The sequence below is a fragment of the Blennius ocellaris genome (assembly GCF_963422515.1).
Source record: "Blennius ocellaris genome assembly, chromosome: 17".
In the NCBI taxonomy this organism is placed as follows: domain Eukaryota; kingdom Metazoa; phylum Chordata; class Actinopteri; order Blenniiformes; family Blenniidae; genus Blennius; species Blennius ocellaris.
The window spans coordinates 19575457-19595916 of record NC_137666.1 but is presented as its reverse complement, the minus strand read 5'-3'; the positions used below and the strand labels follow the sequence as shown (position 1 = coordinate 19595916).

The 20460-nt window shown below is 44.9% G+C and overlaps 3 protein-coding genes across 3 annotated transcripts; all 3 read right to left on the bottom strand.

The window, feature by feature from the left end:
- Positions 1-5528: 5528 nt before the first annotated feature.
- On the bottom strand, positions 5529-8166 carry rpl13a (ribosomal protein L13a). Its single transcript, XM_080512410.1, has 7 exons — positions 8115-8166; positions 7556-7628; positions 6842-6907; positions 6535-6636; positions 6103-6188; positions 5874-5933; positions 5529-5784 (listed from the first exon to the last, which is right to left on the bottom strand). Exons 1-7 carry the CDS (start codon positions 8133-8135, stop codon positions 5575-5577), a joined length of 618 nt encoding a protein of 205 aa, XP_080368536.1. The 5' UTR covers positions 8136-8166; the 3' UTR covers positions 5529-5574.
- A 1861-nt stretch (positions 8167-10027) lies between these two features.
- atp5if1b (ATP synthase inhibitory factor subunit 1b) lies at positions 10028-11055 on the bottom strand. Its single transcript, XM_080512453.1, has 3 exons — positions 10930-11055; positions 10393-10505; positions 10028-10314 (listed from the first exon to the last, which is right to left on the bottom strand). Exons 1-3 carry the CDS (start codon positions 10996-10998, stop codon positions 10173-10175), a joined length of 324 nt encoding a protein of 107 aa, XP_080368579.1. The 5' UTR covers positions 10999-11055; the 3' UTR covers positions 10028-10172.
- A 390-nt stretch (positions 11056-11445) lies between these two features.
- Positions 11446-19604, bottom strand: zmpste24 (zinc metallopeptidase, STE24 homolog). Its single transcript, XM_080513148.1, has 9 exons — positions 19271-19604; positions 18406-18552; positions 16806-17009; positions 16540-16692; positions 16276-16417; positions 15102-15277; positions 14846-14950; positions 12856-12999; positions 11446-12723 (listed from the first exon to the last, which is right to left on the bottom strand). Exons 1-9 carry the CDS (start codon positions 19376-19378, stop codon positions 12499-12501), a joined length of 1404 nt encoding a protein of 467 aa, XP_080369274.1. The 5' UTR covers positions 19379-19604; the 3' UTR covers positions 11446-12498.
- Between the last annotated feature and the right edge of the window lie 856 nt (positions 19605-20460).

Here is a 20460-nt window from a genome sequence, read left to right as displayed (position 1 = left end):
AAGATGCCAGCATCACCATATCAACACAATACCAACACAGCAGCACAGCAACAACAAGATTTCAGGATATTTTATCTGGAACCTCCTGAGAGCTCGCCGGAGAGCAGGTCCTTGGGTATTTGGCCATCCTCCATTGGGTGGACGTGGACGAGCCAGCGAAGACGGCTCTGACTCAAACGGGTGAAGATGGAGGACAGTCCTGCTTGCTCCAGCACATCAGTGTTGGAGGTCCTGTCCTGCCAGCTGATCTCCAGTCTGCGTCGAGGGCAGCTGTTCAGTCGCCTCTCCTGGGCGGCGTATGGCGTCCAGGTTTCGCTGGAGTGGAGGAGAGCAGACAAGACGCAGGCTCTGTTCAGTGTGCGTTGAGATCGCAGCATCGTCGGCAAAGAGGGGCCTCCCTGATGGGGCCGTATGTGTTATTTTTACAGTTTTAACAACGACTCCTGCATTTGGGAGAAATACAATATGTCATAATGTTGGTCTTCAAATCTCAAATAACTCGGACCTGACTCAAATGTCTTGCACTACTTTTTACATTCTGCATTGTTTGAACATTGTTTCCTTACTTTTCTCGGCATTTTTCGCAGGCTTGTGTATTCAACTTTTATTTTATCGAGCCGCTTCCTGTGGTTTTCGCCGTATTAGATCTTGTACTTTCTCTACTGAGGAATTTTGTGCTTCCAGCGGAGCTGAAATCAGAAATGACACGCTTTCATGTGTAAAATAAAAAGGCCTCTGTATCTTTCATCCCAACACATTTGTCTTTCTGTCACAGCACAATGCTCCCAAGCTGAGATTGTGTACATCCATAACTCAAAGAGAAGTTCCGCGGTATCGACTTGCTAATGCACCACTGAGAAAAGGTAGCCTGCTCTTGTTAGATAATTTATTCCATTTCTCTCTCTCTCTCTCTCTCTCTCTCTCATATATACTTCCTCTCTTTCCCTGCATGCTCCTCCTGCTTGGAGGGAAAACTCCAGAGAAATGAACGTGGAAGAAGGCCAGAGGAGAAAGGTTTCAGGGAAGAAGTCATTTATTTCCAGGCATTTCATGGGAACATCATGAATAAATTCAGTTAGGTGAGCATTCATACATGGCTCTGATTGCACCGTCTGGTCCCTGTGGGAAAAGGAGAAGGGGCTGTGGCTGCTGGCAGTGTGTGACGGTTTTATTCCTGGAGTCTCACAGGGAGATAATTTAGCTTGTATTTTACGTTAAGGTTTGCAAAACATGGATATTTTACACATATTGTGTTATGTAATGTAATGATGGTCATTGTTATCTCGCTTCCCTCCTAAAAACAAACAAGTGAGAAATGAGTAGTGAGGATACGTGTTTGTTTTTTTTAGAAAGCTTTGCTTTTCCGCATAATCAAATATTCAAAACTGACCAAATGAGATCAAATGAGATGTAATGAAACGAGAAACTTTCTCAGACATGACAAGTTCATTAGCATATAAGTGCATTTTATCTATAAAGGACTTTTCACAGATTAAAAAAAGTGCCTCATTAAAAGACAAAAGAAAAAAACCCCACATAAAACACTGCATACACTTTTTTTCCTCTCAGCGATTCATCATGAATATTGTTTCGATAATAGGATTTTTCTATTATTCATGTTTAAAATCATAAGAGTGGATTTTAAATCTTCATTCACGTTGTCACTCCTCTCGGATCAATCTACGAAATGCAAACTGAGGATGTGTTAAAGTGTGAAAATGAATCAGCTCATGAGAAAACAAATGGTAGGGCATTTCTTAAAAGTGATACCGAAAAAAATCAAACACTGAGAAGACAAAGTGTCCATTTTTATTACATCTCATAATAATAAGACATTAACAAAGCAGTGACAGCTGACAGCAGTGGGCGGGTGTTTTTAATACAGACCTTTCCGAGTACAATCTGCAAACTGAAAAGAGATTTACACTCGTCATGAGATGGAAAATAACTCGACTGCATTGTTTTTTTCGTTGATTCATTCAGAAAATTATTTTTGCCAAAATGTTATTGAGGAGCACCAGAGGACAAAGAATAACACGAGGAGCTCAGAAACTCACTGAGTTGTGCTCATTCATTGTTTCAAGCTCCTCTCCCAGAATCCACACAGGAAGAATGAAAACATTCAGGAGCCAATTTCAGTGGTTGATGTACATATTTAACATGCGTCCAATAGCTTTCTTTGTGTCTCAAGATCCTGTTTGTAGACTCAATGTTAAGGTGTGACTTCTGAGACTCAGGTGAGGACAAAACCAGCAGGAGACAGTCAGGGGCTCTGTCAAGAGTTTATTATAAAAATGAGAATTGAACAGGAACTAAAGTGAAAGTCTTAACTTAGGTTAGTGTTCGTTGTTGAAGAGTGAGGCTGTCAGTTATCCAAGGGTAATATCTCCTCTTCCCCGGCGCACTTCTGCTTTAATTTGCACCTGAAAAGGTTGAGCACCCACTAGGGGATAGGAGTTTAAAAAAGAAAAAAAAAGAATAACCTAAACCAGCGGTTGGCCTGGAATCAAACCCTAACCTTCTCGCATGACAGGCAAGAATTCCTCTGCTGCACCACCAGTGGTTCAGGTGTGACTAAGGAACCGCCAAGGCTTTTGTCACTGGCAGGAGAATGTTCCTCATAAAAAGGAAGGCAGAATAACCAGGAATCAGACTGAGAGCGATCTGAAAAAGTTTAAGACAATTTTGTTCCACCATTCTTTGCAAGAAGAGCCAAAGTCACAGCACAACCTCGGCGATAACACATGCGTCTTCTTAAAGGCGGAATTTGAGAAACATCGTCCTGCTTCCTGCATTGAAGGACACCAAGAGTAGCACAGAGGTTCCAAAAGTGCTGACACAGGTCGTCCTTGAACTCAGACTGCAAAATTACACGTCATTCTTTATGAGACAAAGCAAGATTTCACTAACAGTCACTCAGCTTGTCGATGAAACGTTGGGCCCGAATTCCATTTGCCCTCCATTGAAGGGACCCTCCATTTTTCAGCAGGAAATCCCCAGAAGTCTTTGTACACAAGACCCCCGGTGTGTTAGATTATCTCACGGTTGATTCATGGTGATACAGGGACTATGGTGAAGCAGAGGCTCCCCTGCGACTGTACTGTTATTCAGTCATTAACGACCGTCCAGCCCCCGGGTTGAATATGTCTGTCGGTGCCTGAGCGAGCTGTGTTACAGGCGAGGTCATCGATACTGAACGTACATCTCGGTTTCTTCACTGCCTGTCGAGATCAACTGACGGTTCTGTTGACACCTTGCCCTCTTTCCTCCATCCCTGCCCGTTAGACATCATGTCCAAACTCCTCAGAAACGAGAGCAGATCTGCATCATGGTCCTCCCAGCAGCTCTCAGGTGGGTAACCGACGTGGGCGAGGCTTTGCTTCGCTCTGCTCGAAGCTCCAGGATCCGCTGCTTGTTGTCCAGCTTGAAAAGCTCATTAGAGACGATCGTCTCTGTGTGGGCTTCTGGATGCAGACATATTCATCCCTCACTCTCTGTGTGTGCCTTCTGAAATTCCCCGAGCTCCGAGCAGAAACGACATCACAGTCAGTCTGCCGCTAAACTGCCCTCATTAAGCCTGTGCCAAAAGCTTTTGTTCCTTTTTCAGTTTGTTGATGAAATGTTTCTCTGCGCTCACTTTCCTCAATAAAACCCCGAAGGCTCCCGCCGATCGCTGACTGGGAGTAAAAAGACAAAAAATAAAACTGCTTTGGCACGGTGTGCCAGTGTGATGGACTCACTCCTCATCACCAGAGGGGCGTGGGTGCTGGGATGCTGTGTGGCGCTTGCATGTTCTCCCTGTGGACCAAAACCTTAAAATAGCCACAAAAGCTAAAGCTTCCAAGATGCAAAGTTCAGTTTTTGTACATGAAGCAAAACCTCATTAAAAGTCTTACATGAAATGTAATTTTATAGATAGATAGATAGATGTATATGTGTGTGTGTATATATATATATGTCTGTGTGTGTGTGTGTGTGTGTGTGTGTATATATATATTAAAATGGTCATTGAGGGGATTTCAGAGTCAGTAACATACATCTGTAATTTCTCATTTCAAACTGGTAAATTTCCATTCAGAATGAAAATAGCTAAATTCGCGCCGCTGTATAAGACTGGGGGATAAACACCACTTCACTGTCTCTCTGCTTCCACAGTCCTCCAACATTTTAAGACTAATTATTTATCAACGCATTAGATAAATTCTTAGACAAACACAAAATACTTTGACAGTCCGTATGGATTTTGGTCAAACGGTTCTACATCACTGGCATTAATAGAATCGATTGATTACAAATGCTGTCGATCCAAAACAGTAGGAGTATTCGCCGATTTCAAAAAAGCTTTTGATGCAATAAACCATGACATATTAATCATTAAGTTAGAGCGGTATGGGATCAGGGGAAGGATCTGCACTGGGTGAAATCATGGTACTTGCTGGAAACAGTTTGGACTTTTCTTGTGGTGTCCCCCAGGGGTCAGTATTGGGTCCAAAACTATTTCTACTCTATATAAATGACATTACCAATATATCAATTTCATTTACATGGCTCTGACATTATGAGGTTAATAATGAATGTATGAAACGCAGAAGTACTACTACTACTACTACTACTACCACACACACAATTTCTTTTAGATGCACCTGAAAGAAAAATACTGAGGAAGTTCTTCCCGATGTGTTTCTGCTGTAATAAAGTGACAGTGATCACAGTGCTGTACATTTATATTGAATGAGGACCTGAAGCAATGTCCAAACATACACCAGCTTAAAATACAGTATAAAAATATCTTTACACGATATAAGGATGAAGAGGGGGGTTTGACTGTCAGGTGATTACAGGAGTTACGGTTTATCTTATTTAACTTATCTATACGTGTTTATATGTGTGCATGTATATATATATATACATATATAAAGTAAGCAGTACCATATTTGTATATACCTTTACTGTATCTTACATGTATAAACAAATTGATTATATAATTAGGAAGCTGGAAATTATCAAATTATGAAACAATTGATGGAAACGGGGTGGGATTAAGTGTTTGTTCACTTCTCACTCCCTATATGTGTGAATGTATGCATCTATTGATAGTTAATATCCATACTTTGAAACAAATCTCAATTTTGTCCAATGAATTAACCTCTCAAGTCTCGCATTAAGTTGGTCTGGCTTTAGACACGGCGACCTGGTGAATGTTTCAATTAATTTTCCAACCTTTGTGAATCTGAATCTCAATGATATCCAGTCTAGTGAGACACTAGCGAAGTCACATTGCCACCTGCTGGCGAAACCCGGAACAGCAAAAGAAACCCTAATGATCTATGAGTAAAGATGGTTGTTCAATCCACGTTAGTATTTTTTTTAGACTACTGCATGTGTCAGCATGGAAGGGTGTGCTGCACCCAGAAGAACCAGGACAAACCTCACACCTGAACCCAAATGAAGTCTCATACTTTCATCTTGAGAAAAAGTTTCAGCAAAGGAACCCGGTCCGCTCAGATGCAGATCAACGAAGCAGAACATTTCTATAAACATTTATTTCTCTTTTATTAGCCAGAGAACACCAGTTTAGACAAGGACTCCGAATTGTTTCAGGACGTCTGTATATTTGGAGATCTTGCTCTCCACGTTCTTCTCCGCCTGCTTGGTCAGCTTGACCAGAGTCTTTTTCTTGCCGTAGCGGAGCTTGGACTTCTCCTTCCTCTTCTCCTCCAGAGTGGCCGTGATGGCCTGATACTTCCAGCCGACCTCGTGAGCCAGACGGCCGAGGTGAGCAAACTGAGGAAGACACAGCTCCGTTAGAAGACTTCACAGACATTTAAGCTCTTCGGGATGAGGACGGCCTGTGTCTGCGGAGTGTCACTCACCTTGCGAGAAGGCTTCAGACGCACAATCTTGAGAGCCGCTGGGACGACCATGCGCTTCCTCTGTGGATCAAAATCACAACTTCAACACAGGGAATGAAGAGGAGAGTTCCTTTGTGGAGAAGAACTCGTCTCAGGCATTGGTTCATTTCAGCAAGTATTCAAACAAGGTGGATAATGCATCACATCACAGACAGTGGAAGCACGAAGGCACACAGTGGAAAGCATGTACCTTGTCGTATGGCGGGGGGATCCCGTCAAACACCTTCAGCCTCTCCAGGGCCGCCTGGCCCCTCTTGGTTTTGTGGGGCAGCATGCCTGGTGGGAGACATTTGAGGTTACCACTTCTGTCGGAACTAAAGGAAAACGTCAACGCGCTGCTTTGCTCGACTCAGCACTCAGATCCGTAATTTTTGGTGGCATCAACTGGTTTCAGCTTCGGGATAAATTGCTCATCACCGTCAAGCAAAGACAACATTTAACTCTGCACAAACAGAATGCACTCCTGCAGGGTTCAACAGTGATTCAGAGTCCCGGAAGGACAAATCACATTTTAAACCCACACGGGTTTAATTTACATTAAACCGCCCGTTCATCAGGAGCAGTGGCATCCGTGCAGAGTAACGTGGTCAGGAATCTGAGCACATTCTCACTCCATTCTCACCTCTGACTGTCCTCCAGAAGATCCTGCTGGGAGCTCTGAAGTGGTACGGACCACGTGAGGGGTTGGTGTTCATCCTCTTGCGCAGGAAAGCCAGGTACTTCACTGTGGTGGGACAGGAGAGGGCATGGGTACGGGGCTCTAGAATCCAGACACTGGCGGGTGTCTAGTCAATGAATGATGCTGTCTCAGATGGGAGTGCATGTAAATCTTCTCATGGTCAATGAAACTCAAAAATATTTGGGTAAAAACATCACAGACAGCGAGCATTGCAGCGAGCGAGGCTGGGAGGAGGCCAGAGAGAACTTACGCTTGTTACGGTAGAAGTTTCCAGAGATGTTGATGCCCTCACATCTCACCACCACAACTTTGTGCCCTGAAGAAGAAATTACATTTTAGTTATCGGAGCCGTTGTCACAATGGGGAAAACGGGTCCAGTCGGTGATAAATTTGCCTCCGGTCTCAGATGGTAGTGCATGTGAGTCTTCTCAGTGTTGACACTCAAACAAGGTGGATAAAGAGCATCATCACCGACCAGAGGCAAAGTTGGTACTGTGTCATACCTGGACTCTGTCCTTCAGAGACTCAAAAGCTCCAATTCTCACTATACTGAGCCAGTTAATCCTGACAGATTCATTTAAGAATCACTCCTGCACTGGACTCTGAAATCGCAATATCCTCCTGAAGGCCTGAACTGAGCCCCGGAGCAAAACGTGGGTTTAAACACTGCAGACTATCTACGAAACACATTTTGCATAACTAGACTTGAGAGAGAACTGTGGATCAATTTAACCATATTGGATATCAGAATTTAAAAGCTTGTATATTTTTATTTAACATCAGGATTCGTAATAGAGCGGATTTTAAAGACGCCGCTGGAGTGTTTAAATGATCTGAATAGATCTCCCCAAATGCAAATCCTTTGCTCTTCCAGTCAGTTAATCGGGTTAGACAGTACACCCACGGATGACGAGTTAAACGTAAAACGCTACAGAAACATTTACTTCTGACGGTTCAAACTCACCCAGAAGAACCTGCTTCGCCACGATGGCGGCCAGCCGACCGAGGAGATGACCCCGGCCATCCAGCAGCAGAACCTGGGCACAGCACACAAACATTATAGGCACGAGTGTAAAGAAACACCTGGAAAATACACCTATATTATATTCAGCCGTTTCAATCTGTGGCGATTTCAGATCAACAAGCACATGGGTGAATGCTAATGTTAGCTTAGCATAAACGCTAATGAATGATAGTCAAATGTAAATTGCGATCACGCATGTAATGCTAATGAGTAAATGTAAGTTACTTTATGATTGCATTCCTAGTCTAGAATATTGGTTAACATTAATCCAGAAGCTTCCGTCTGGTCGGCCAACAGAGCCAAACCCCGGAGCCATGATGGAGGCACGCTCGCCTGCTAAGTGTTTAAAAGAAATCTGCTGTTTCAGAGAACACACAGCCAAACTACCGCCATCTCACCAGTGCCACTAGGTTTCCCGATCACAGCAGTCCCAAAAAACGCAAGGCAATGCCGTGAAATGATCACAAATGGGCAGAAAGCGCACCCAGCCGGAGCTCACCTTGTTGAAGCGGTCCGCCATGACGAGCGAAAAGAGAGAGCCACGGGGCTTCCCGGAGTAAAAGGCAGGGGCGGGCGGAAGTGAGGACACGTACAGCTTCCTGTGTTTTTTTAAAACACCAGCTTGAAAGCGAAACTTTATTAACATTTTTTAGGTTCCAAAAATTAATAAAATCCCAAGATCTGAGCACCCTAGATCCCTCCATAGCAGGGGTGTCAAACTCATTTCAGTTGAGGGGCCACATGATCTGACCTCTGGAGGGCCGAACAAGTCAAACATAACATATTAAACTGCAGATCTGGACAAATGTCAAAGACTTTCCTTCTTTTGATCCTTTTGTAACGGCAAGAATTTGCCAGTCTATTCTGAAATATACGTATTGAAGGAAATCAGATATTATATTTGCAAAAAAAAAAAAAAAAACTCCAATCAGCTGTATCTGCATATCGTATTTTTATTCAGGATTAAAACAATTTGTCATCATCTGGAAAGTTTTTTGAGTTTTTTGTCTAAAGTATCCCTTCACATAAATTGGACACCTTTATTGTGAAAGGTGTTGCGTTATGTGACCTCCAGACGCATTAATAAATTCTGACCAACGATGGTTTTGAATGTCATTTTTGCCAATCTAGTGTTTTTAGATCAGCCTCTGTCAGTTTTCATATTTATACTTTTAAAAAAATCACCTGGCGGGCCGGATTAGATCCTCTGGCGGGGCCTGTTTTAATCTGGATATTGGAACTAAAACCATCCTCGCTCCCTTTCTTTTCATGCTGTACACCAGGGGTGGGCAATCCCGGTCCTGGGGGGCCGCAGCCCTGCACGTTTTCAATGTCATCAAGCTTTCTGCAGAGCCTCATCATGATAACTCAGGTGTGTCTGAGCAGGGAAACAGTGAAAACATGCAGGGCTGCGGCCCTCCAGGACCAGGATTTCCCACCCCTGATATAGAGGGTGAAGAGAAAAGGAGAGAGTTTTTTTCATCTTCAATTTACAAGATCAATGTGTTTAATGTCTCTTGACAAATTGACTTGATGGAGAGAAAAAAACATTCATGAAGGCTGTTTTGTGTCATAAAGTATGATGTGTAATTTTGAGGTTGGAGTTTCAAGGAAGACCTGTGCTAACATTCTGATATCCTCTGTGCTACTTTTTGTAACCTTGACAGTCTACAGGTGGATCTTTCTTAAAACTACTCAGCCTTTAAGAAAACGCCGTCCGACTTCAGTTACACAAACTCCCGGACGACCATGCAAAGGTTGTACTGTGACATTGTCTCTTCTTGCAAGAATAATCTAATAAAATTGTCGTAAACGCTCTCACTGTGATCCAGGTGTATTCCGTCTCAATCCACATGTCCCTGCTCAATGGTTTACAGATGACCTGCATATTTGATTCAGTTGCCTCAAAAATAATTGTAAACAACTGTATTTTATCATTTCATGTACTGGGTCTCCATCATTGTTCATTACAGGACTATTATGGCCATGTCTTTAAATACAAATTAAAAATAAATCATTTTATTCAGCCTTTTTAATCAAACTTATACAAATGAAGTCAGAACTAAAAAATGTTTCCAAGTCAAAGTAAAAATCCTGAAATTGCTCGAAGATATGTTTGGTATGTCTTTGGAACATACCAACGTGTGAGAAAGTTGCAATCAGAGAATGATAATTGATTTTCTTTTAATAAATAAATTACTTTACAAGAAAATGGATGATCAATCAATATATTACATTTTCTACTCAACACACCACTGTGACCTACCAAAGTCCGAAATTATTGATGCAGCACATAAAAGCTGGTCTCACCATGTGAAGCATCTTTTTGAACTTGTGCCTGCAGCATATGACACAATGTTGGAATATAAAATGGGGGGGGGGGCGGGAAAGAAGCCTAAAGAAACCTGCAGCACCTGTTCACAAATGGTTTTAATAAATTTAAACATCAACGTAACAACCATCGCTCACACATTCATGACTGGCCAGTGACACAGTGCATGCAGCAATTGGAGAATGTATCAAAGGCCTCAGGAAACTCTTTCAGTGCAGATCCGACTCAGTCGTCGTGCTTCAGCTTTCTGATCTTCCCCTTGTGACGATCGATCTCTCGCTGGAGACGTTCGACCTCCTTTTTGTGGTGGTCAATCTCCTCCTGGTGGTGCTGCTTCAGAGCGGCCAGCTGCTCCTTCTCCTTACGCCTGGCAGACACAGACAATGAAGAAACCTTACTAAGGTACTGAAAGCAATTTGGTTTCTGAGGAGGAAAGCCTCCATACTTAAAGTACATCTCCTCCTCGGCAGCTTGCTTCTTGCCCATGGCTCCTCCTGCCTCTCGGATGGAGCCTCCGCCGCCTCCACCTTTTCCTGCACCTTTCCCCAGCTCGCCCAGCTGAAACACAAAAACATGTTTTAGGAAACACATTCAGGCAGGAGAAGTAAAGTCCAGATCCATTTAAGCTCTGCTGTGTTTACATTTCCTTGACACTGAAGATCAAGTGACAATCTTTGTTTGGTGTAATAATTAAACATCAGCTCAGTCCTATTCAACTGCTGTGCAAAAGGTCAACGTCCAAATCTTTCCAGGGGAGAAAAGGCCTCATTGTTTGTTTACTGAGTTATGTTGGAGGTGTTTGGAAGAGTCCAGAAAGTGTTTGTATACAGGCAATGAACCCCGAGGGGCTCCAGCTCCCATCACTATAGGGTCAATCTAGGATACACGTCACGTGAATAACTACGATGGAGTGAATGTGAGGCTGTTTCTGGCTGAGGAACGACCCCAGCGGCAGAATTTTAACTTGCGGCTCGTTTATTACCTGGTCCGACGACATTCTGAGCTGTGACGTGAAGACAGTCCGGATGTTAGGACGCAGAAACCTCAACATGGTCGAGCTTTACCGGTCAGCTTCGCTATACTGTGGTTTGCCCTTGTTCACCAAAATATACCAGCGGACCGTACCACCGGGGGAACGGGGGAGGGGGAGCGGACCGTACCACTGTGGGGACGGAAGGATAGAGCAGTGGGGACGGGGCATCAATTGAGCATACTTTTGCCCTTTACCCAAACATAAAATCCAAACTATACACAGTCTATTACTAATCGTAAAGCATGTATAAGCAGACGAGACAGAGTAGGCTGAGAGCTCAGCATCTCCGCCATCTTGGATGAGGATCGCCCTCTCCTCCAGCTCATTCAATGGACGAGCCTTTAAAACTGCTCAAATAGTCAGAACTCACTGAATTAAAGAACTTCTGTTACAAACCTCGGGCAGGCAGTTATGATCCAGGACGATAGCAAATGAAGGAGTCAGGCTGAAATAAAATGCGCTGAAGATATTTTAATCATTGTTGCAAAAAAGAGTTTACAGCCGGACTTCCTCTTCCTTCGGTCAGGCAACAACGGTTACAAATGAGGAGAGGAAACCAAGAAACACTGAGGCAACTCAACATTTTTCTCAAGTCACTTCATAACTCTTTAATCACCAAAGTTACATATTTACAGGCGCCGTTTGGACCCTTGGTGGCAAGCTAGTGCTTTTAGAATTATTTAAATAAGATTCCTCCAACACACTTAGGAAAATAAAAATCCAAGCTAATTTCAAATGAAACTCTCTGCACTGCTCTGGTCACAATGTGTCCACTATCAGAACAAAAAGAGGTTTAGAGGGCCTCGCATGTAGCCACTGTGACAAAACATCCAGGTTCCTCTTAAGTTTGAACTGAAGACTCAAGATTAACAAATACCAATGATGCTGAAGGGCAACAAATCTGACCTGTGTGTTAAAAAAAAAAGTTTCCAGAGTGTAATCCAGTTATTTTCCAAGAATAAACTGACAATATTCATTTCATGCTGTATTAAGTATTGATTGCAATACTTCAATGTGGCGGTATCCTTTGAAAAGTCTGTTTTTGACGTTTTACTTCATCAATTATAAAGAAAAAACAATATTGGAATCAAATTTGTTAAAAAAATAAGAATAATTCACACACATATATATACATATACATTTTTTTGTTTTTACAGAACTGACAAGTTTTCTTCTAAACACACATTGTCCAGATGATTTGCTCACAGCAGGTATCCAACAGGAGTCTGTAGAGAAAAAGACTTCAATAAAGAGAGGTTTACAATATATCAGGCTGATATGTTTTGGTTTGGTTAAAATAAAAAATAAAAAATAAAAAAAACTCTCAAAAGGGGAAAACTCCAAAAAGTATGGCAAGATAAGAATGGCTGAAGTAAGAGAAAAGTAGGAAAAGTAGGAGGGGGGGGAAGAGAGGAGGAGGCGGCGCACCGAGCTGCTCCTCCTCCTTCAGCGGGGCAGCAGCGGTCTGCGGAGGCCCTCGGGAGGAGGTGCCCCTCGCCGCTCCTCCTTCCATCCGCGTCAGTCTTGTTTGACGTTGCCCAGCGCCACCAGGCGCTCCAGGAGGGGAGGGTGGGAGTAATGCCACATGGAGAACAGCCAGTCCGCCACAGGGAAGCCCAGGTTGTCCTTGTTGAGCTTGATGAGGGCGGAGTAGAGCTCGGAGGCTTTGCCCATACCACGAGCGAACGCGTCTGCCTGAAACTCGAACCTGCGACTCAGAACGGTCAGGCAGAAGGACAAAAGCTGCAAAAGGCAGAAAACGGGGTTTTAATGGCTTGAAACTGCGGAGCAGAGTGTGTGTGTGTGTGTGTGTGTGTGTGTGTGTGTGTGTGTGTGTGTGTGTGTGTGTGTGTGTGTGAGTGGACTCTGGCTCACCTCGTTGTAAGGAGAAAAGATGAACTGGAAGATGATCATCAGGCCTATTAAAGTGGGCTGACTGTCCGTGAAGCCGAACGCCACAAACAGCTCCGTGCGTCCGATCAGAGCAGCGAACAGGGAGAAGCACAGGAAGGAGTTCATCTGCAGAGGGAGAGCACTTGTTCAAGCCGGAGGCCGTGTGAGGCGGCGTCGCTTCACCATCGTTCTCACGGTGATTTCGACAAACTGTCGCTGCTCTTCGGCCCCGGAAGCTCACGCAGACCGGAGGCTGGGCTTCATGCTGCCTCTCAACCAATCAGAGAGCTCAGCTGAGTAACAACACACCATCTGACAACGGTTTCAGACCCGATATACTGGAGCAGGGGTTCTCAAGGTTTTATTAGCTGAGGGCCAATATAGAAACCCCCCCAAACAAGAAAAATCCCATTTGTAGTCCGATTAATGACCAGGTTCCATATCTATGATCTACATTCATTGGTCTGCATTCAATAATGTGTAATAAGTACATTTTAATTAATAAATGAGGCTCAACTTAAAAAAACAACAACCTTGAAACACTAATTCACACAAAATCCAAAATGGGGTTTTCAGCTCTCGACAGTCAAATTGAGGACACAACAGTCCTTTGAGCAGTCCTTTTCAGAAAATATATAAAAAAGAAAATAGAACAAACGGTCAGTCTCAGGGCCTGTCCATACGAGGACTCCGTTTCACGTAAGCACGCGACACCATTGTTGTCCAGTCGTCCACACGGCGCGCTCCTTTAGGAGCCCGAAAACAGGTTTTTGTTCAACATGGGTCCAGGAGTGCAGAAATCCTAAGACGCCGGCTCGGCTTTGAGTGTGGACGGTGAGGACGATGTCCCCATTGGTGTAAACTGCCTGAAATTCGTGAAACTCTGTCTTATGTTGGAAGTTCAGAACTCTGGCCACAGAATGAGTCCGTCAACGGAACAAAAGAGGTTTTAGAGGGTTGCTGAAGGAACATTGGTGTTTGAAAACAAACCTGCCGTCCATGTGATGGCTGGACGTCCACATGGACTAGACCGGGGTCGACAACCTTTAATGCTCAAAGAGCCATTTGGTCCCATTTCCCACTGAACACAACATCCAGAGAGCCACACACATTTTATTTTGACACTCCCACAGGCAGACCATGCCAGGAGGACACGACACACAAAATCTTCTTCACTGCTGGTCGACAACTTACAACTAAGAAACTAAACTACATGAACTAAGCAACAAAAACACAACGCAACACAATTATTACCAACACTACAAACCTAATATAACCCCCAATAACTACATTTAAAACACGACAAACAGAAACTCCCATGATGCATTGCAGCTATCAGCTCCTTTATTGCTACACATTATTAAAATGGAAGATAAATGTGGGAGATCTGGGTTGTTAGAACCATGAGTGTGAGTGGTGTGGCTATAATGTCCTGTAGTTGTTGTGTAATTCACTAGAATGGTCCGTCACTCAACAAGTCCGCAATGAACCTCCTGGAATTGTCGGCGCTCAGCAGCACAGCAGTTTTACTGTGAAAGGTACAGGAAGCTCCCAGCTTCAGATACCTGTTGAGCCGCTGTCATGACCTGCAGCCGCAATTCTACGATCTTCATGCCATTATTGTTGCGTAATGACGTTACATCGCTGCGTCGTTCACGACCCGCCTACATTTTACCACTCTTTGTAGCGGGACTGCGCTCTGGGTGGCTTTGCCTCCTTACGTCCCTCCGGGATGAACTGCAGTGGGACCGAGGCTCAAGGAGCCGCAGTGGACGGACCAAAGAGCCGCGGGTTGCCGACCCCTGGTCCCCTAGACGTTGCCGTCTCAAAACATGTCATTTGTTTAAACTAATAATATCCACGTGGCTATTTTTTTGTGGATAAAAAAATGAACAAAGCTTTTGGGCCAGAGAGTTGAGCGACGTCGCCGTGGTTCCACAGAGGTAAACGGGTTAGGGTTAGCAGACCTCACCTGACTGATGAGGATATTCTTCACGGTGTGCCCGAGCTTCCAGTGGCCCAGTTCATGACCCAGCACGGCGAGGATCTCCGGGTTGTTGCATCCTTGCTTCTTGTTCTGTGAAAGTTGATGAAAACATCTGGGCTGAACAATGTTCTGGTGTGAAGCACATGGATGAAACAGGAGCAGTTTGCTAAAAAAAGACGACAAAACCCCGTCAATTCAACTGAAGGACGCCTGAGGAGCCTGTCCACAGCGTGAGGCTGACCTTGGACTTGACTCTGGCCTCGCTGGACGCCTCTTCGCTCTCGGCCGGCTCGGCCGGCGGCTCTCCGGACTTGTTGAGCGGAGAGTAATCCTCCAGCAGGGTGTCAAACAGCACGATGCGCTTGTTCTTGAAGAAGCCGTAGAAGTAGGCATTGCTGTGTGAGGAACGCTTGGAGCCTGAAAGGATTCAACGTTGGTCAATAACGTCACGCGACCTTGAATCTGTATCTCATTCTTTACATCTCAATAAAACTTATAAATACTTCTCAGAGGTGTCAGAGTAATTCCAGTTCAGAGGCCACACACCAAAAGGTTGTTAACCAATTAGCCAAAACTGTAAAGCCTTTTAAGTAGAAAGACGTTTGACGACATTATGGAAACTCAACAAAACCAGTGAAGTAAGTAACATTTACACAACATGACATCTTTCAAACAACATTCTCCTATCGTGGCTTTTGAAACTTCCGTCTGTCCACCGTCTTTCCCTCTTCGTCCTGGTCAATTATGTGCGAGGACAGCACACCGGGACAGGTCTCTTTGAAACTTAAAACATGAAACCCTGAGCTTAATTTATCAAAAAGAAGTAAATGTGACCTGCAGCGGTCTGTCAAAGTAAAAAAAACTAAAACTTGATTGATTCTCGGGGGAAACTGAAAAGCAGCACATTGAGTAGTTCATGTGAAAACCAATAAGACCTTAAAAAACACTAAAAAAAGCATTAAGACAACAAGTTGGTGACAACATGAGGACACAGGATATCTGGAACCTTTCACACGTTCACGCCAACATCATGGCTCTGCTAAGGAGCCGCCTTCATGAATGCTGCGTCATGAAAACTGCTCTTCTACTTCCATCGATAATGTTGAGTTACTGTTTGACTTTCCATTGTTACACTTTGTAAAGTGAACCTCGGAGCCGGAGTGGACCTGTGGGGTCCTGGGGGAACCCTATGGGGGCCTGGATGGGCCCTGAGTGGGCTTTGTCAGGGCCTGGGGGGACCCTGTGGGGGCCTGGGGGAACCCTATGGGGGCCTGGATGGGCCCTGAGTGGACTTTGTCGGGGCCTGGGTGGGCCCTGTGGGGGCCTGGGGGAACCCTGTGGGGGCCTGGGGGAACACCGTGTGCCTCTTCTCAGGCGCCCTGCTCTGGAGGGATGAGTGGAGGAGCAAATCTTACCTTCGACGACATAAACCTTCGTGAGGGGGAAGCTTATGCTCTTCGCCATTGCCTCGATGTCCGTCTTCAACTCGCCTTCGGGCAGCGGCGTGAACTTGTCAAACAGGGGAGCGATGTAATCCGCGTAAATGGTGACGAGAACCTGGGAGAGGCAGAGCACACACGGGGGAACATGATGAACTCCCGGAGTGACTTCGTCGTCACCAGACGACACAGACGGGGTTCCTCCGCACAGCGGCGGGGCTGAAAGAGCGCGGCACCAACCAGAGACACGGCCAGGGTGAAGAGCCAAGCGTAGATGAAGAAGTAGTCCCCGCCGATCTTTATGATGTAGAGGAGCAGCGAGGTGACGGGCAGCAGGATGCACTGCGTGACGACGAACTTCTTCACGGCATCTTTCAGGAAGAAGCCCAGCGTCTGAGAGGACGACCAGCAGAGACATTCAAGCAAAACAAAGAGCAAGAGCCACGCTGGAGCGATGGAGTGTGACGGCGCCGGCTGCAGTGGGAGGGGCCTATCTGTCCGAGTACCTGCTGGTTGAAGCCGTGCTTCTCCTCGATCACAAAGGTGTTGTACAGACTCCAGGGAAGTCCCGTTATGGCACTGAACAGGGTGGCAAGTGTCAGGAACACCAAGGACTGGCTGATCTCGTACTCTGGACCCAATCCCAGGCGAGCGGTCAGAGTGCCAGCGACGGCCCAAAGGAAGGGGATTCCACCCATCAGAAGGATCAGCTGGGGGGGGGGGGGGACACGAGAAACTTCAACAAACAACTTCTCTGCAGTCAAAGTGTAGGCTGCGTCCCAATTCTCCCCTTAGCCCTTCATCTTACCCCTACCCCTTTGAAATGTGCATTCACGAGAGTCTGAGGGGTGTCCCAGTTCACTACTGTGCAGAGGCGGAGGGGTGAGGGGAAGGGTTATTCACCCCTCAAAACGAAACGTTTCCAGATTGCACACTTTAAACAGAGGGGTAGGAGGACATGGCTCCAAAGGACTCGCATTTCACATATATACGCTTCTAAACTTATATAAACCTGTTCTGTTTTATACTAGTAAGAACGGCAGTAGCGCTGCCGTCTGTCGTATGCAGCTTCCGTGTGTATTTGTTTCGTAGAGACCGTGTTTATAACATTTTATTATTACACTGTAGTGTTCCAAAGTCTTCTAATATGGGTGTTTTGAAAACAGGGACCCCGAGCAAACAAGGAAGCTCCTCCGCTTTCACATGGTGAATGAGGAAATATTTCTGAAGTCCAAATACAGCGCAAAAACTGAAGTAATCCATGTCTCCGTCTATTCCTTCACCTTGATGGGGGAAAGGCGGAAAACGAAACAAAGCAGCCAAGCTACTGCAACACGTTGAATTTGGGACGGCAGGACGATGCTCCTGCTGGAAAATCAACAAACGTCCGTGGTTCAGCTCTGCTGATATAAAGGCGCCAGGTTATGACGTCATAACTGTGAGACGGAGCGAGAGGGGTGGGGGTGAGCAGAGGGGGGGGGTCCCAAATCTAAGGGCTGAAACTGCCTTTGCCCTCGTTTTGGAGGTGCAGGGCAAAGGGGTAGGCGAAGGGCTAAAAATAGAATTGGGATTGGCCCTTAATGTTCGAATGTGGATTCATAATACATCTAGACCTACTATAAGGGTAAAAAAAATAGTGTTACCAAAACACAAATTTCCAAATTATTTGTTCAATCTGCTTAAAAGCATCGATGTGAATAAAATCACACAAATTTGTGTCATTTCAGGAAACAAGAAACATTGAGAGTCATTGTCCTACATTATAAAGTTGGGTTAAATATGACTCAATGGAACCGTTGGGGCGAGACATTCAAATACTCACTAACAACAATTTGGTTTTCTGAGGGATAATTTCAAGTTAAAAGCATCAGTCAGGTACTCTGAAGAAAAGATGCTGTAGGGAAGAGACAACAACAGCATCCAGTCTCGCCGAATGAAACTTCAGAACGGGAGGATTTGTACAAAAGGACTAAATGTCTGCATTCGACCAAAAATAGGTTGAAGAGATCAAACGAACAATTAACATCCATTTCTGAAAGAGCTCCTGCAGAAGACTGGAACTTTTGCACAGTCCTGAATTCCCCTCTTCATGAAAGCATGTCTTACCGTCCCCTCAGTCTCCGAATAAAGTCCAGACCAGAAGCTGAAGTTGCTTTTATCCAGCTGGTAAAGACGAGACTTTTCAAAAGTTTCGGAGTCCATGATCTTGCTGAGCTCATGAGGAACGTGAGTTGTTGTTCTGTAGATTCTCCTCTGCAGGGGAGAGACAGGAGCACAGTGTTAGCTTTGCTTTAGAAATCACCACGAGCGTCATACCACCGACTGGTTCTGATAATACAACTCCTAACAGCTAATGTTACTCTGGTTGGACCTGCAGTTCTGGATTCAGAGACAGACTCTTCGCTTTCAGCCGAAGGGCCACGTGTGCCATTTAAAGTAAGATCTGGTAAAAACAAAAACCTAAGTCTCCTGCATGCTGTCTTTCACTTCAGCTGAGAAATGTTGAGTTTCCAAAGTCTCCTCCTGGTGAGAGGATCAAATCCAAATAAAGAAAAGCCTCAGAGGAATATTCATTCACTTTGACTGGCTGCACTTTGAGATGAGCACACAAACTGGACAAGACAAGACCACTTTGGCTCAAAGGCTATAAAATAGATGTGAAAGAAGAAAAAAAATGCAGTACAACTGGAACGTCTTAAATTGAAAGACTTCTAAAAGTGTCTCCAATGGTGAATTGTAGTTAAATGTGAAGGTGGGACATGTTTTGAGGCTCCTGGACAGGAGGTGGCAGATCTTCGTGATTCTGTGACTTCCTGACTTCCACGTCTTGGTTTTATTACTCGTGGCTGTGAGGCACATTACGTTGATTTTTAAAGTCTTCTCTGCACAGTCTCTAAACTACAGACCACATCCGCTCGACCCAGTCCGGCCAGTGTTCATGTGGACCACACAGCAGGTGATGGAGCCTCACCTGTCTGTAGGAGAGGTACGCCTCCCACAGGTACACCGTCCAGGAGAAGCCCAGGACCGCGTAGAAGATGTGTCTGTCCAGCGGGAGGTCCGAGACCGAGTCCAGCATGTCTGCAATGTGGACGGAGGAGGAAGAGGAGAACCGAAGAGAGGAGGACAAGAGGAAGGCAGAAACCGTGTGGCTCCGCTGTTAGCTTCAGGCTAACCGCTAGCTCCGCCCCACACCTTCAGTTCCTAAAAAAGGAAAATCTCCAAACAGATTTACACTAAACCTCCGAGTCTTGTTCCCATTACAGAGACGAAGCTTCTAAAATAAAATCCCATTCGTTCATGCAAACCGGAACCCCACACAGCACTTCTGTCCCCCCGGAAACGTCGGCTGAAACAATGGTTCCGCTTTGCGTTGCAAAGTCTGACAGCACGGACCAATATTAGAGCTACATGTCTTCAAACATTTCAGCAGAATAGGCCTCTGAACTATTGAATTAACTGTTGTTGTTTTTAATTCTCAAATGAAAGGGCCACCGTGTAACAATGATTGGCCGAAAACGTCAACTGAAACTTGGTTCCGCTTTGTGTTGCAAAGTCCGACAGCACGGACCAATATTAGAGCTACAGAATGTCTTCAAGCATTTCAGCAGAATAGGCCTCTGAACTATTGAATTAACTGTTATTTTCTTCATTTCTCAAACGAAAGGGCCACCTTGTAACAATGATTGGCAGTTTGACAATCATTGTTATCTCCATATTTCAGTTTTGATCAGAGGAAACACCCACATGCACACACTAAATCCAATATCTACACCTTTACGGATCATCAGTCATCTGCATACATTGTAATACACAGTCAGAAAAGTGTTGTCTCTAAATTCTCACACTTCTGCTTATTTTCTTTTGTAGAAATCAGTACTATTACTGTGTGGCATGAGCTCAAGGGCCTGGGTGTGAAATGCTGTTATCAGAAGATCTGATGTAGTATGAGACAAAATGGACAGCAGCTCTTCTATCAGGAAAATTAAACTTGATACTGTGCTTCTGTGCAAAGAAGTTACAAATTCCTTTGAACACGAGGAAGTGTGGGACCACGACCATTGACCTTTGTCACATCAATGGCCGTTTACCAATTCTTAGAACGCCAGTGCGTACTCGCAAGCGTCATGAGTAACGACTTGTAGGGCGTCCTCGGAATTG